Source organism: Artemia franciscana, chromosome 19 (assembly GCF_032884065.1).
Source record: "Artemia franciscana chromosome 19, ASM3288406v1, whole genome shotgun sequence".
In the NCBI taxonomy this organism is placed as follows: domain Eukaryota; kingdom Metazoa; phylum Arthropoda; class Branchiopoda; order Anostraca; family Artemiidae; genus Artemia; species Artemia franciscana.
This window is the reverse complement of record NC_088881.1, coordinates 14,313,018-14,330,684: the sequence shown is the minus strand read 5'-3', so window position 1 is coordinate 14,330,684 and position 17,667 is coordinate 14,313,018. Positions and strand designations below refer to the sequence as shown.

The window sequence follows — 17,667 nt, the reverse complement described above, 5'->3', positions numbered from 1 at the left end:
CATAAGATATTCCTGACATGCCCTTTTGACAACCTTGAATGCCGTAACTATATTTTAATTAAGCTCAACTTCGTCCACGATATTTCCTAAAATTTTCACCTTAATACTTTTGGCCTTAATAGTAATTGTAAAAGATGTAATAATTCGAGTGGTAGTAGTTGTAGATATCCTGCACGCACATGGTGTGTTTTGGTTTAGTTTAGTTACACTCCACTCAAAATTCTCTGAAAGCTTCACCAGAATGCCGTAGGTCTGACACTAATGGTCAGACTTACTCCCTCTCCTGATGCCAAATACTAGATGTAAACAATAGGGAATTGCACAACTTACAAGTCTTGCTCTGACGGCTATGGGGGATGAGTATCCCCAAAGACATAGTTATTAGCCCTTTCAACTATGCTGAAAAGATAGTTGTCTTCGAATTTTGATTGGATGTCTTTGGGAGAAGTGTGCTTGGGGAGATGGCTGGTTATCCTACAATCGCTGTTGACCCTTAATAGGAGATATAGAACTTTCAACTCCCAATGGAATGAGCTACTTTTTTTTCGGAGTTTCTACGATAACTCCTAGCAAGCGAAGTGCCTTGGTGGAAAAAATCAATTAGTTGAGCCTTCTTCGCTTGTCACTTAGGCAGCGCTATTTTGATGCCTTTGGAATGCACAAAAAAAAAAAAAAAAAAAAAAAAAAAAAAAAAAAAAAAAAAAAAAAAAAAAAAAAAAAAAAAAAAAAATGCGACCAATACTAGAAAGCCAAAATAACCTTAGGGGTGCAATAAAATACATTCCTGAATTTATGCTTGAGTGAGTACACACTAAACCCTATGCACACACATTTAATTACAAAAAAAAAGATTGAATGCATTATAGGTCGATTTAATAAAAAGGATTTACTACATTAAAATGATTTAATACAGTATAAGCTTAAAATAAGCAAATATCACAACAAGAGGTTCTTCCAATTTTATAATCAATTTGAATACTAGAATCAATAGTTTTTGGGCGATCTTAGCTAAACCTTTAAACCTCTTTGAAGATAAAACACCTTCAAAATTTGTTTTAGTTTTTATTTTTATTTTAAACAAAGTGTTCATTTGATTTATTTATCGATATGTACTTGAGCAATTTGATTTCTTATCTTTGTTTTATATTATATTGCATTAGTGACAAATGTCTATTATAAGGCCTAAATATTCGTTTAGGTTGTATTCACTTTCTTTGTAAATTTCCTTGTTGTATTTTTTGTTTCGCATGAGGGAAACGTGACGTGGTCTTTGTTACTATTAAGTCACACTGTATTATAGAATGGCAAAGATGGCTCAAATTAGTGAGAATCTGGCCTCTACTCTTGTTCTGATCAAACCCCAGACCAAAAGTATATTTGACAAAAGGTGATATCAAGGCTACTGGTTATGAACAATTTACTTTTTGTCGAATTTGATATTTCTCTGGCAATCCTGACAAAAGAAGAAAAGATTAAACTTTTATACCTGTATAATTAAGCCTGGGCTAACATCTGAGTTGCCTAGTCTTTCTGAAAGACATTTGTCTGACAATGGTAAGTGTTTCCCAGTTTATTATCTGTTCTTATTCCACTCACCATTATTGAAAAACTGAGAATCTGGTTGTATTTTACTGTGATGGGCTAAGGCTCCACCCTCTTTTTTGGATAGACTGCTTAAAAGCCAGTTGGGTAGTATACCCAGGAGCCATCTTGAATCGCTAATCATCACAACAGTTCAATCACCATAAAACTTGTAAATTTCTCAAGGTTAGACAATTTGATAAAGGTCTAAAATAGTGGCTTTCCAGGAGGAAATATCAGTAAAATTATGACAGTTCATACAACTGACTTACCAATGAAGTGAATGTGGCTTTATTTATGTTCTTTACAAATATAATAATTGCTTCTACCACAAGCTAAAACTTGAGCACTTTTTTAGCTCTTAAAAATGATGAATTTTCAATTAAAGTATGAATTATCACTCATTTTCCATAAAATAATGCTACATTTTCTCAGTGCTAAAATTATTTATAATAAGGTTAGGTTAAAGAGTGCTTAAATTTGAATTCATGATAGAAGCAATTATTATATTTTTAAAGAACATAATAAAAGGCATCAAGTTGTATGTTCACTTTATTGCTAAGTCAGTTAAATGAACTGTCATAAACTTACCAAAATATTTTATAAAAATAAATATAGCCAGTAAAATTCTAGTTAATTGACTTCTTGCTATCTCATAAAGGGTTTAGGTTAGGAAATTGAAACTTTCAGAAATGGGTCTACAGGCTAAAGTATGTCCTGGGAAGGTATTTTAAAGTACCTACCCAGGATATACCTTCTCTCTCTGGAGGGCACTGGAAATTGTCTACATGATAGGTCCTATACCTATTGAAATTTTGACAAAACAGCATTTTACCTTAATTTTCAGTTACTAGTTACCTTTTCTCTGTCTTTAGTTCTGAAAATGCAATTCCAGTTATTTTAGTAGAATTTTGAGCCATATCTATGTTCTTTTTTTCAAAATTAAGGAAATTGTTTGCATATCTTTAAAACCCTATAAAGTGGAATTCAGCAAGTTATGAAGCCAAAAACAATTTTGTTGTACTTCAATTAAGCAGAAGATCTATTTTGCAAGGTTTCACCTTTATAACACACATATTTTAAAGGTCAGGGCCCTCTAGAGGGAGAAGGAGCTGAGGTAGTTGCTTCAAAATACCTTCCCAGGACATACTTTAGTCTATAGATTCATCCCTGAAAGTTTCATTTTCCTAACCTAAACTCTTTCTGAGGTAGCAAGAAGTCAATTAACTAGATTTTTGCATATGTTATGCCAGGAGAGCAACAGCTTTGCTGCTGGGCTCTAGCCCTTGGTACACAGCAGGCTTGTATGCATTGATTCTTCTTGTCATTTGTCTTTTAACTGCACATATAGTCTAGTAAAAATGCAGTTTTGACACAGCTTTTTATGAACAGAAATGTTCTGGCACCAAAACATTCAGAAAAACAGACACAACAATAAAGTAAGGCTGGCAGCAAAAAAAGCAGCAACAACACACTACAAAATTTTTTTATGTTGCAACTAGGGAAATGCCAGCATTGTGCTGCCAGTGCAATCATTGTTTACAACAATGATTAATTTTTCAATCAGTCTTTCTCTAATCCCAGCTTTAATTTTCACCAGATTTGGGCCTAATCATGAGTTAGAAACTTTGCATTCAATATTCATAAAGAGAAGTAGAAATCTGGTTGAAACAAAATGCCTATAGTATTTCAGAAGCCTTGCATAATAGTTGAAATATCTAACAGCTATTTATTCCTAACAAAATTAATTACCAAAATTAGTAGCAATTTTATTTCATCAAGCAACTGTCACCATCAAGAAGAATTATCACCATTTACATCACAGCTGGGCTGGCAGGAAAATCTTTCCCCTTAGATTTAATACCATCAAACATCCAGAAGGGATTTGGAAGATACCCCTTTCAATCCAGATTGTTTAGATGATAAAGATCTATGCTCTTAAATACAGACCAACCAAATGTTTTTTAGCCATTGAAGGTGATGGCTAATTGCCAAGCTCATTAGAGGTTCTTACTCCAGCCCCATCCCTACCTGCACTGCCATCCTCTTACCCAATGCTTTCACTAAGCCCTATGATTTGCAGCCATTGTGAAATAAGATAGTCATACCTGAACAAGTTAAACCACATCCCAACACCATAAAGAAAACAAAATGCTTCAAGGAAGAAAGGAGGTAAAAAGAAAAGTGCTGACAGATAGATCAGTGGAGGCTAAGATTGAAGCTACCTTTGCATGAAGGAGGGCAATAAAGAATTGGAAAAGAAAAATATAAGCAAAAGAAAGTAAAACAGAGAAGCAGGCTGTGAAGACATTTGGTAGACAGCACTGAGGGTGAAAATGAAACTGAAAAGTTTTAGACAATGACTATTTATGACAACTCAGATAGTTCCCTTGGGTAAGATAGTGAAAAGGAATGTGATCTCAGTTCTGATTTTGGCTGCAGTTGGCAACTTTGTACAAATCAGACCCCCCTCCCCTTCACTGAAAAAGGGTCTTTCTGCACAACCAATTTTGAATCTACTATTAAGTGAATATTTGTGAACATTTTGGTGCCAAAAACATCTGTTGCTGAAATGCTGAAGTTTGGTCTTTTTGTTCATAGTTTTACTGGACTGGTAATGTGAACTTCCTCTTGATGTCATGGCATCAGGTTAGGTTCAATACAACCTGGGAAAATACAAATTCTTCCTGAAAATTCTCCCTACTGTTGGTCCCAACTCAAGAACTAGATGTCATCACCTGAAATTTGCCAAGCAGTCTACCATATCTAGAGTCTGCACTCAGTTCTTTCTCAGGTATTTCTGCACAACCAATTTTGAATCTACTATTAAGTGAATATTTGTGAACATTTTGGTGCCAAAAACATCTGTTGCTGAAATGCTGAAGTTTGGTCTTTTTGTTCATAGTTTTACTGGACTGGTAATGTAAACTTCCTCTTGATGTCATGGCATCAGGTTAGGTTCAATACAACCTGGGAAAATACAAATTCTTCCTGAAAATTCTCCCTACTGTTGGTCCCAACTCAAGAACTAGATGTCATCACCTGAAATTTGTCAAGCAGTCTACCATATCTAGAGTCTGCACTCAGTTCTTTTCATCACAAATTGTCAACAGGTGGAACAGATTGTTTAATGAAACAGTTACTGTTGATGTTTTCATGTGAAGGCTAGATGCTGAGTGGTCCTACAGAGAGTGTAAACTCTATTGGGATGCTACTGACTATGTAACAACAGCTAACTTTGAATCCAACACAAGTCATCCTTTTGGAGCTCCACAAGGAGATATCCTAAATTTTTACTAGCTGCAATTTTAGCTAGAGTTGTGACCTATTTATATATAGATTTTTTTGTGGCCAGAACTGTATATACACCAGTTAAAAAAAAATGTATAGTTTAAATTTTTTTTAAAGCATTAAAAAAAATGTATGTATTGCTTGTTTAATTTATTAACAAGGCATGTAATTCTGTTTCAAGAAAGCAATTTTCAATGCTTTCTTGAAACACAGCATAAATGAATTACATGGAATATCAACAGGTCATGTTGTCCTTATCTAAATAAGTGTCCTTCATTATGTCATTCAAAAAGAATTTTCAAAATTCATCTTTTTGTTCAATTAGTTTGAGAAATTTTGCAGCTACCTACAATCCCATGTCTCTCAGTCATTCTGTAGGAAGCTATTTGTTTTAATAATATTTATTGTGATCATGGGTATGATGACTATACACATTTAGTCATGTTATTGGCAATAAAATTTATTAATTAAATTGGTAATATATTGGCTGTACTAATAAAAATTACTTAGTTCAGGATGAAGCAGTTTGATTTAATTTTTGGTTACTATGGGCTTTGGTTTGTTCCTGACTAGGTCACAGCTACCACTGCAACCACAATAGAAATCTGCTGCATAGACTAAAAGACATTCAGTTTAGCCTCAGTGGTTGTGAAATCAACCCTTAAAAATCAATCCATATATCCAATATTGTTTAATGTATTGGAAACCCTCCAGCTATTAGATATAGCTATTGTACTGGAAGGGATTTAACCTTTTACTACATCAAGAATTATCTCTGATGACTGCTTCAGCACAGCAACAATGAAAAATCATTTGGTTTCCTGCTGTATGCCCCCCAAAACCCACTGTCAATCTATAAACTGTATTGTATTTTGTTTCACCAATTCTTGCTTTCTCTATTTCAACTAATATCCCCAAATCTCTCAATGCTCACTATTGCAGTCAATAATGTCCAAGCAAACCCTGCAGCATAAATTAGATTAATGTATTGCAGTTGATTTACTTATTTGAAGTTCATTCAGTATAAGCTCAATTGAATTCCATCCTCATGAAATACTACACCAAGAAAGTGTTATTTTGGTTATTTTATGATAAAAAGTCTTGACCTGCATCACAAATTTCTTTTCTAAATTGGTTGTTCAAATGAGTATTTCCTTTTTATGGATCTTTTATTAAAATAGGCTATAATAGTTTAATGGCATCTAAATATATTTTGAACTTACCTTAACCCTTGATGACTATGAACAACCCTTAAAAAATGACCCTGCATGAATCATTTCTACTTCCTATTACCCTGCAATTGGAAGCAATGACCATATGTGTATGTCAACTGAGATACAGGTGAACTTCCTTTAAAGGTTAATCTGTAAAGGAAGGAAGAATTCTTTACAGATTATGAATTAGTACAGCATGACCGGTCAAAGATAAAACATGAGAATGTGGTTGACAGTGGTAACATAGGAAAAAGCTGGGAGGCATTTTAGACAGTAGTCCTAGCTGCAGAAAATAAACATACCAGGGTATACTGGTCACCCCCACCAAAGACACTCCCCTTCCTACCCAAAGAAGTCACAAGGGCTTGAAGGAAGAAGAAAAGAGCATGGACCAAATACATAGAAATGTGGGAACAGGCTAAGAAATTTGACTCAGAAGATCATAGAAAACCACAAGGAGGCAATTGCAGCTGATGCAAAGCAGAATCCAAAGGGGTTCTGGTGCTATTCCTCAGCAGCCTCTAGATGTGATATCCTGAACCTCATGAAAGAGGATGACACAAAGACCTCAGAGACTAAAGAAAAAGTGGATTTGCTCAGCTCTAGCTTTGGTAAAAATTTCTCCACTAAAAATTTTTCTTACCAGAGAATATTTTACCAGAGCAACCAATTGGAAAACCAATGTACATGACAATTATAAGTATAGAAAATGTTCTGTAAAGGCTTGAGGCCGGACGCTCCTCCAAAAATTATACTGCCTGTTAGTTCTTTTTCAATCGCGGCATATCACACAAATACTCAAGGTTATCAGATTCACTGCCGTCATTAAACTCAAGGGGTTTCTCACTGAAAATTACGACTAATGTATATTCATTCTTCGTAATTCGACAAGTAAATAGGAATATTTATTTGGAAAAGAACTATTATTCGAGGAGAAAATTAGAGAAATTATTATTCGAGATTTTTTTTTGGAGGAGGGGGGTTCAGCTCTTACGAAAGAAATACCAGGAAAACACAGGAAAATTAAACATTTCGCTGACAAAATTAAGCATTATACAAATTTAAGGTGGGTGAATCCCTCGCCTGCGTGTGTGCCTGTGGTCTGGTCATCATTATTTGCCAGGAGATGCGGTATAAAATTGTGGAAATTACAAATAAAAAGTACATATTTTTGGGTTTTTACTTCATGCAGACCTATTTTGAAAAATATAATTTAAATAATTGCTCGCAGCGAAGTGACAAATTTATTTCATTTTATCAAAAAGTTCGTGGTAACGAACTGTACTAAGGAGCGACCCGGCTCAATAGTAACCAAAACTCTAAAAAACGGATTTTTGATACCAATAGCTACATGAACAAAATCGCATTTTAATGCTGACTTTAAATATATGAGATACCTATCTAAAATTACGAGTCTAAGAAAAATTGCCTTATTTTAGAAAATAGAGGGAAACACCCAATAAAAGTAATAAAACCAAAATTACACCCATCCAAATCAGCCTATCAGGGAACCCTACTGTGGAAGTGTTAAGCTTCTATCAGCAAAAATATGGATTTTTTTTTCCAGGGGTGATTATATCGAACCAGTTGTCATAGAATGTTGCGAGCGGGCTCATTCCAACGGAAATGAAGTTATATACAAGTGAATTATATATAAAAAATGAAGTATATAGTACCCTTTTTAAGTGATCTAAAAAATTGGAGGGCACCTAGGCCTCCTCCCACGCTAATTATTTTCCCACAGTCACCCGATTAAAATTGTGAGATAGCCATTTTATTCAGCATAGTTGAAAAACCTTATAACTGTGTCTTTGGGGACGACTTATTCCACCAGAATCCCCGTGGAAGGGGCTACAAGTTACAAACTTTGATCAGTGTTTATATAGTAATGGTTATTGGGAAATGTACAGACGTTTTCAGAAAGGTTTTTGGTTGGGGGGGGGTTGAGAACAGGGGGTTATGTTGGGGGAACTTTCCATGGAGGAATTTGTCATGGGGAAGAAAATTTCCATGAAGGGAGCGCAGGATTTTCTAGCCTTATTTCAAAATAGAACAATACAAAAATAAATATGAAACAGTTTTTTCAACTGAAAGTAAGGAGCAGTATTAAAATTTAACACTAACAGAATACAGAAGTTCGTTACGTAAGCTAACTCGTAAGTTACGTAGATCTTTTACTAGCAAAAACGTTTGTAAAATATTAAAAGTTCTAGTTCTAGTTGCCTTTTTAAGTAACCAAAACATTGGAGGGCAACTAAGCCTCCTCCCCTGCTCCTTTTTTCTCAAAGTGATTCTATCAAAATTATGAGAAAGCCATATAAATATGAAATTTCGTTTTAATTATTCATCTGTGGAGAGCCAAAATCAAAACATGCATTAGTTCAAAAACGTTCAGATATTAAATAAAAAAAAGACATGTTTTTAACTGAAAGCAAGGAGCAACATTAAAACTTAAAACGAATATAAATTTATTCGTATGTGAAAGGGGCTGCTCCCTCCTCAACGCCCCGCTCTTTACGCTAAAGTTTTACTCTTTCTCTCAATTCTACTTTTTAAAACAGTAAAAAACTTTAGCGTAAAAAGCGGGGCGTTGAGGAGGGAGCAGCCCCTTTCATATACGAAGTGATTTCTGATCGTTTAAGTTTTAATGTCGCTCCTTACTTTCAGTTAAAAAAAAAACTTGTTTTTTTTTATTTAGCTTATCCATACGGGTTCATTAAAAAATATTCTAAAGTTCGATTGTTGCTTGAGTATTTGTATATCTGAATTTGTATTTGGATAAGACTGTAATGACACATGATAACTACCCATACCTAGCACAGTTGGATTTATATAAACGGTTCTCGTATCTCCATACTTCTTGGCAACCTTCCGTCGACAATTTCTGGTAACAGTGCCTCAAAATAAAATTTTTGTAGATTTGGCAGCATTTTGTTAGACCAGAATTCACGTTCACGACCAATCTTTTCATAATATAATTCCTCTTCCCCTAAAAATATTACAAAGTATACAAAATCAATGTCACAACATTCCAATTGCATTTGAACTTGGTAATAGTAGTCATGTGTTCTTTTCAGCTTTATTTCACTATTAACTTTCTTTTCTAGACATGTATTTTTTTTAAGCGCTATCCACTCTTCCAATGTAAGCCCTTTTGCTGTCAAAGGGCACTTCACCCCCAAAAGAGTCTTCTCACCCGAAGGAAAAATTGCTATCCCGTCCGGACTGGCCCCTAGAAACCCATATTCCTTGTGAATGAAAAGCCCAGCAGAGTTCACAATGCAACCCATTTTCTTTGCAAAAGCTGCAATAGCTACAGGCTCATACATCTGACCATGCTCCATTGCCTTTGTTTGGCGGTTTCTGGGATACAGCAGCTGCCGAACTAATGAGCCCACAGTCTTCAACCGCCTTTTACAAACAGCACCGGCTACGGAAGCTGTAATTCTGTTTTTTCTGTATTCTATCCAGCTTTTATCGATAGAATTTCTCTGAAGCCTAGTGGCTTTTTCGATACTGAGGATATCTGTTGCAGTACATTGGAGACGAGTCAAAAAATCTGTTTTTGCAATTTCGAGCGCACTGCAATCAAGATCCGGAGCAGTTGCGTTCGAGCCGTAGTTTTTGTCTGCTCCGGTTGGCTCCCTGATTTCTTTTGAAGGGAGTTTTGTGGAAGCATTAGTGAAAAGGCGCTTTTTAGCAGACAGTTTTTTACGTCGAGCAGTAGTCATGGCCCGCTGTTGTGCAAGTTTTTTCAACTGCCTACTTGGTGTAGATCCTACAGTTCTTCGAAATATTTCAAGGCGAGCTGAGTGACCTTTCGTAAATCGGATTCCTGCTGCTTTAACGCGGGTGGTATATCGCGCACTTTGGCTAACCATGATGTTTTTGCCACCTATAAGCCTTGCAACTATGCTCATAAAATATTCTGCCAGGTTGCTCGTGTGGTTTCCTATCAGTAGACGAGCCCTTCTGGTCAGCGTATCAAAGGCTGAATACACATGGCTGAGAAAGATGTTGCTAGGAGTGTCTTCAGGATTGACATGTAGAACTTTCCCGGAGAACAAGCAGCGTGTAGGACAAAATCTATGGTCGCCACGGAAAAAATGTAGAGGAATTGCCTTCAGCGCACTGATGAGATCCTTCACGCTTTTCTTCTCTGTGGCGGCACATACAATTGCATTTCTGGCAAAATCACACATTTTCTTTATTATTGCGGCACTAAGAAATCTTCTGCATTCGGCATTTTCATGCTGCTTCTTATATAGTCTGTTTTTCAAGCATTTGCACGCATGATTAGCACACTCAATTTTTTTTACATTTCTGCCATATGGTACCCTTGCTATAATTTCAGAATGGGTACTTGAATCGCCGTCGGCAACAAATCGAGTATATCTTAGATTGTGCATGGATATTGCTATTCGGAATGCGTCAACTAATATATCTGACTCCATACCTGTACTGGGCCCCTGCCAGTTCATAAAACATGTATGTTCAGGAACAGATCTATTTACTTGATGCCTGTATTTCATGCAAGTACAGCAATATTTGTTCCTAATTCCTAGATTTAAGAGTTTCTTCGAATAGAAACCTATCACCACTCCTCCCATAACTTCGTGTACACCAGTTTCCATCAACTATAACACATGTCTCTACAGCTTCATTTGGGTGAATTTTCTCACCTGCTTCCAGTGCCATCCTTCGCTCGGTTTTCCCATTTTCGATAAGATAGTCATAGAGAACTTTTTCCAATTCTACGCAAATTTCTTTCTCAAATTTCGTAAAGACTTTTTGAGACGGGGTATTTATTCCAATGGTAGAGAAAAGTTCTTGAACCTGGGCGTGAGTCATTCCACCATTTATTGCACCAACCACTACCTCTTTGTTGACACTTACTGTTCCTGTTTCTGTTTTGTGTTTCTTTCTGATAGTATTCACACTATCAAAATCAGTCCTTTTCGGTTTTTTGACTACGGTTTTCGTTGAGTCTTTTTTTTTAAGCTTTCTAGGAGCAAGGGGTTTTTCTGTGTGAATTGTGGCTTCCTCATGACATGATTCGCATTTGAAGATGAGTCTTGAGCGCAATCCAGCTCTATGTTCTTTAGAAAAATCATATTTGAAACCAAATTGATGTCTTGGCACCTGTAAATAAAATGCTAATTGGTTGTGAGGAAGTAAAATAGTAAAGTAGCGATTTTATTGTTTTGGTAGAAAGGAAAGTGCTATAGCTTCAAAAAGGATAGGTAGTATGTAGAGTAGTGAGCGATGTAGGGTAATTAAAATATGAAATAAAATATAAAATATAGCTAGAAATGGGCGAGAAGTGGAAATTATACGATCTAACCGAAAGTTTGTTGTATTTCATTGTCAGATTAAACCACCCAATTTTATTTATGTATGTAACCAAGCCAAAAACTGTCCTGGAACTACCAATCAGGAAAGCCAAGTATTTCAAAACTTTACAAAATCCTTTGGGGCATGACAGGAAATGCCCTCTAAACAGACCCGTGTCGATTTACCAAATTCCAACGGATATTACTAACCAAATTCCAAGAAAAATTAAGTCTCACTTGACTCCCTAAAATCAAATTCAAAGTAAAAATCCGTGCCCCAAATTCAGTTGCATCTCAACTATCATTTAAATTTTTATTCGAGTAATTCACAAAGTTCTTATTATTACGATTAAAAATACCAATATGCTTTTATGAGTTAGGAGGATCAAATTAGCTAGTTTATTTCTCAAATCCTTTAAAGCCTTTGCAGACATTCTTTCAGAACCTTTATCCGTACTTTTTAATGATTAGATAAAAAAACAAGTATTTTAAATGAAAGTAAGGAGCAACATTAAAACTTAGAACGAACAGAAATTATCCCGTATATGAAAGAGGCTGTTTCCTCCTCAACGCCCCACTCTTTACGCTAAAGTTTGACTCTTTCTCTTAACTCTACTTTTTAAAACAGTAAAAAATTTAGCGTAAAGAGCGGGGCGTTGATGAGGAAGCAGCCCCTTTCATATACGAAGTAATTTCTGTTCGTTTTAAGTTTTAATGTCGCTCCTTACTTCTGTTAAAAAAACTGTTTTTTTTTTATTTAATTTCTGAACGTTTTTGAATCAATGCATGTTTTGATTTTGGCTCTCCGCAGATGAATAATTAAACCGAAATTTTAATATTTATTTTTTTTGTCTAAAGTGCTTTCTCATAGTTTTGATCGAATGATTTTGAGAAAAAATGGAGCGGGGGAGGATGCCTAGTTGCCGTCCGATTTTTTGGTTACTTAAAAATGCAACTAAAAATTTTAATTTTCTACGAATCTTTTTATTAGTAAAAGATATACGTAACTTACAAATTAGCTTACGTAACTAACTTCTGTATTCTCATGTTTTTATCACGTATACGAAGGGGCTCACCCCCTCGTTAGTACCTCGCTCTTTACATTAAAGCTTAAATTTTGTCCCAATTTCTTAAGAATGACCCCTGAATCACAAAAGCCGTAGAATAAATAGTTGAAATTACTAAAAATACTTTAGCGTAAAGAGCGAGGTATTAGGAGGAGGTGAGCCTATCGTATGCTTAATAATTTCAGTTCGTTTTAAGCTTTAATGCTTCTCCTTACTTTCAGTTGAAAAAAGCTTTTTCATATTTATATTTTCATTATTTTTTTTTTTAATAATACTAGAAAATCCTGGGCTCCCTTCATGAAAATTTTCTTCCCCCATGACAAATTCCTCCAAGGAAAGTTCCCCCAACATATCCCCCTCTTCTTCGAGTTACGAGTTTGGAAAATAAGGGGAAACACCCCTAAACGTCATAGTATATTTTTTTATTTTTCAAAATGGCAAGTTTTTTTTTTTTTTAAATGGAGAGTTGTGAGACAGAGTCAAACTTTAGCGTAGAAAGCAAGGCGTTGAGAAGGGAACAGCCCCTATCATATACGGATTAATTTCTGTTCGTTTTAAGTTTTAATGTTGCTCCTTACTTTCAGTTGAAAAAACTTGTTTTTTTTTATTTATTTCAGAATAGCGCGACTCATTTTTTCCGCCGATTGATTAGCTTTCGTCATAAATTAATACAGAAGTAAAAAGTGGGGCTATTTCAAAATGTAATGGGGAAATATATAATGGGCTATAAACTGTCGCTTAAAGAGGGGCGAGGGGTGGGGTATAGCAAAGCATTCGCTCTTAGGAATAGTATAAGTAGCTACTTATGGTTGTTTTAAGTTCTTTTCTGAATTTTTAGGCCTTCCTTCAAATGTGCCCCTCTCCTTATTTTTTACCAAAAATATAATTGAAAAGATCTACTGTTTAATACTGTAAAAACTTTAGCGTAAAGAGCGGGGCGTTGAGGAGGGAACAGCCCCTTTCATATACTGGGTAATTTCTGTTCGTTTTAAGTTTTAATGTTACTCCTTCCTTTCATTTAAAAAAAATCGTTTTTTATTTAATTTCTGAACGTTTTTTTAGTTAATCCATGTTTTGATTTCGGCTCTGCGCAGATGAATAATTAAAACGAAATTTGAATTTTTATTTTTTTGGCTAAACGGCTTTCTCATAATTTTGATCGAACGATTTTGAGAAAAATGAGCGGGGAAGGAGGCCCAGCTGCTCTCCAATTTTTTGCTACTTAAAAAGGCAACTAGAGCTTTTAGTTTTTTACGATTGTTTTCATTAGTAAAAATATACGTAACTTACGAATTAGCTTACCTAACGAACTTCTATATTCGCAGGTATCTATTACGTATATAAGGGGGGCTCGCCCACTTGTCAATACCTCGCTCATTACACTAAAGCTTAAATTTTGTCCTAAATCCTTGAGAATGACCCCTGAATCACAAAGGCCGTAGAATAAATAATTGAAATTACTAAAAAATACTTTAGCGTAAAGAGTGAGAGATTAGGAGGAAATGAACCCCTTATATGTGTAATATTTTTTGTTCTTTTTAAGTTTTACCGCTGGTCCTTACTTTCAGTTGAAAACACTTTTTCATATTTATTTTTTCATTGTTTTTTAAATCATGCTAGAAAATCCTGCCCCCTCCCATTCATGGAAAATTTTCCTCCCCATGACAAATTCATCCATGGAAAGTTTCCCCAACATAACCTCCTCTTCTCAACCCCTCCTTCCAACCAAAAAATCCCACTGAAAACGTCTGTACACTTCCCAATAATCATTACTATGTGCAAACACTCGTCAAAGTTTTTAACTTGCAGCTTCTCCCATAGGGACTTTGGGGGAGTAAGTCGTCCTGAAAGACATAGTTATAAGGTTTTTCAACTATGCTGAATAAAATGGCTATATCAGGATTTTGATGGCGCTAGAACTTTTCATTTCCATTTGAATGAGCCCTCTCGCAAAATTTTAAGACCACTGGGTCGGTACAATCACCCTTGGAAAAAAGAATTAAATAAATAAACACGCATCTTGGATTTGTGTTTTGGCAAAATATACAAAATTCTACATTCTTGTAGATAGGAGCTTGAAACTTGTACAATAAGGTTCTGTGATACGCTGAATCTGATGGTGTTACTTTCTTAACTTTCTGTTTTGGGATGAAAATATCTTTAAAAGTTATCGAACATTCTTTCTCTATAGCAGAAAAGACAATTATCAGGAATTAATAAAGTACAAGTTGCATTAATTGCAACCCAGAATAATTCCCCATCCTAATAATTTTGATAGCAGTAAATCAATGACGTAAAATGAAAGACAAAGAAAAAACTTACATGTGGCGAATCACGAGCTTTTCATAATTCTCAAAAAGGTAAGGCAGATCCACAATCCAGCGTGAGCCTTTTAGAAGGTCTGGCCCCAAATTTCTTCCAGAAGTGATAACTTTCAACACAAAAGGGGAATTTGTTCCAATTCCTTCGGAACTTGATTCGTCGTGAACCGAAGCATCCGTTAAGTCTTCTAACATATATTTTGGTAAACGCGGTCTGCCTCTATCCCGATAATTTAATTTCAACTTTTCACGATGGGCCTGCACATTTGGCAAATGGAGCCCTCGTATATTTCTTTTTTTTCTCATGTTACTGTGGTCAATAACAAGAACTATATAAGAACTTTATTAGGGTTTTGACCATTTTTATCGGGGTTCACTTACTAAAGGGTTGAATTGTTTCTTGGAAAGGCCTTGGACTTGAGACTGGTCATTTGACTGCTTTAGTATGGGTAATTTTTATTGCGGTTTATTTACCAAGGGGTGGCATTGTTTCTTGGAAAGGCCTTGGACTTGAGACTGGTCATTGACTGCTTTTGTAGTTTGCTTTGGTAGTTCTACAGCAAGACTCGGGTTTTGCTATAACAAATTTAAATATTCTGGGGACATTTTGTTTCGTTCATTAGTTATTTTGTTTCATTCATTAGTTATTAATTAGCTTGTTTTATATATTATTAATTCTTATTTCAGTACGAAGATTATGCAAAATTGTACTTATACTACAATACATAAATTTGTGCTGAATTTATTTTAATTAAACCAAAACGATAGATCAATCTTTTTAAAATAAAACCATTGCTTCTTATTCGGCCCTTGTGCTGTGTTCAATTTATCTCTAGGATTAGACGCAGCTTATCCTTAATTATTTATACAATACAATTTTCTTATATATTCATTAACCGGCAGTTTGGTGTCTGCACCTTACTTCTTCTCTAGACTCTGTTTAAACAGGTTAGAACTAAATAATGCTTGACTGAATCGCTCCTGAACAATCCCTTGGTGTAATTTTTGCATTCTTAGATGCTCCGATTACAGCTCAATCTAACCTTTTGAGGGGAAATTTTGATTTCGGAACACAAATATGTAAAGTATTTGAAGGGACTGCAGCCAGGAGGTATATATTATAGAAAAAAGCTTCTTATTGATGAATAGAAAATTTTTTGCTCTATTTTTTGATACCCCACAACAACAATGTCAAGCATAGCAATCTAGAATGCAAACCCGAAACAGGTTTTATAATTATTTTGGAATTATAAAAAAAAATAATTGTCGGCTTTAAGATTTGATTATGCCAAAATATTCACCAGATTTTTTTTTACTTCTATTGACATAAAAACCGCCAAAATCACTAATTCAGGAACGTCAGGCAAACTCCAAATGTTTAACATGGGAGGTATAGGAAGATTCTTTGCGAGTCTGTCCAGCCTTAAAAGACTGGATGCAAATATAACTGCTGGGCCAGATAACCTATGACCCAGACTATTAAAAGAAGCAGCAGAACAAATTGCTGAGCTAATAGCAGTGCTGTCTGGAATGTCACTCACTTTCAAAGTGCTATCAAGTGACTGGAAGCAGGCCAATATCAAACCCATCTTCAAGAAAACGAGAAAGGACAAAACCCATAATTATCACCCTTTAAGTCTTACTTCTGTAGTATGCAAGTCCTTGAGAGCATATAAATGATGAACTGGTCTCTCACCTTGAAAGAAATCAATGTCACTCAATTAATACAAACCTTATTGAATCATATTATTTTGTCACCAGACTCTTGGATGATGATCTTCTGGTGGATGTCATATTGCTTGATCAAGGAAAAACCTATGATAAATTACAGCATCAATATCTCCTCCTAAAAATGGAAGTGTACAGGGTGCATGAGGATATAACTGCCTGGATTGAAGCCTTTCTTACTGTATGAACTCAGAGGGTAGTATTTTATAATGGCACTGGTAAAACTGTTTATTCTGATGAAATTCCTGTCATTATCAGAGTCCCACAGTGCAAATCCTGGGGCCCACCTTGTTCAGCATACATATTAACGACTTTACAACTCACCTGAAAAACCCACTAACACTATAACTATTAGAAGTTCTTAGAATAAGCCCAAATTAGCCTCAATCCCTCAACAATGCAAGAATATTTAGATATACTTTCTAGATGGTCATCTCCGTGGGGTTTGCAGTTCAATGTGTCAAAATGCAAAGTCGTCCATCTTGGACAGAACAATCCTAGATGACCTTACTATGTTGGAAGTGACCTACTTGATGCTGTAAGTGAGGAGTAGGACATGGGGGTTCTTATTGAGGATAAACTTAAGTTCTACAGCCACACACATTCTCAAGTTGCTAAAGCAAACCAAGCCCTAGGGCTCATAAAACGAATGCTTACCACCAGGAAGCTGTGTGTGGTTATGAAGCTGTACAGAGCTATTTTATGTCCATACCTGGAATTTGGAATGACCCTAGCATCTCTCCATTTGAAAGGGACATTAAAGCACTGAAGATTGCCCAAAGGCGAGCAACAAATCTCATACCAGCTTTACAAGACAAACCATATGAGGAATGCCTTGTATCCTTCAAACTCTCCACTCTAGTCTATTGAAGGAAGAGAGGAGACACAATTGCTACTCACAAAGTGACAGAAAACAACTTCTCAAGTCAAGTATTCCCCTCATCCCTTGCAAGTACCATAAATGTGTTCAAGTAAGGAGTTGATCAGGACTGGGTCAATGCAGAGTGTAGACTAACCTAGGATGCCAGTCCATTGTCATGTCACACCACCAGCAAGATGTTCTACAGGAGGCTCATCTCTACCTTATCCTGCTGGACATGTAATTTAATGTAAGGTTATATGTTAAGCTATG

At 35.6% G+C, this 17,667-nt stretch overlaps 1 protein-coding gene across 1 annotated transcript in view; it reads left to right on the top strand.

Annotated features, from left to right (window-relative positions):
• Positions 1-1,452: 1,452 nt before the first annotated feature.
• LOC136039317 (actin-related protein 2/3 complex subunit 4) overlaps positions 1,453-17,667 on the top strand; it is a 291,440-nt gene continuing 275,225 nt past the window's right edge. Inside the window, exon 1 of the mRNA XM_065722932.1 lies at positions 1,453-1,554. Within this exon, the coding sequence (XP_065579004.1) occupies positions 1,552-1,554 (3 nt within the window). The 5' untranslated portion in view covers positions 1,453-1,551. The remainder of the gene's footprint in view (positions 1,555-17,667) is intronic.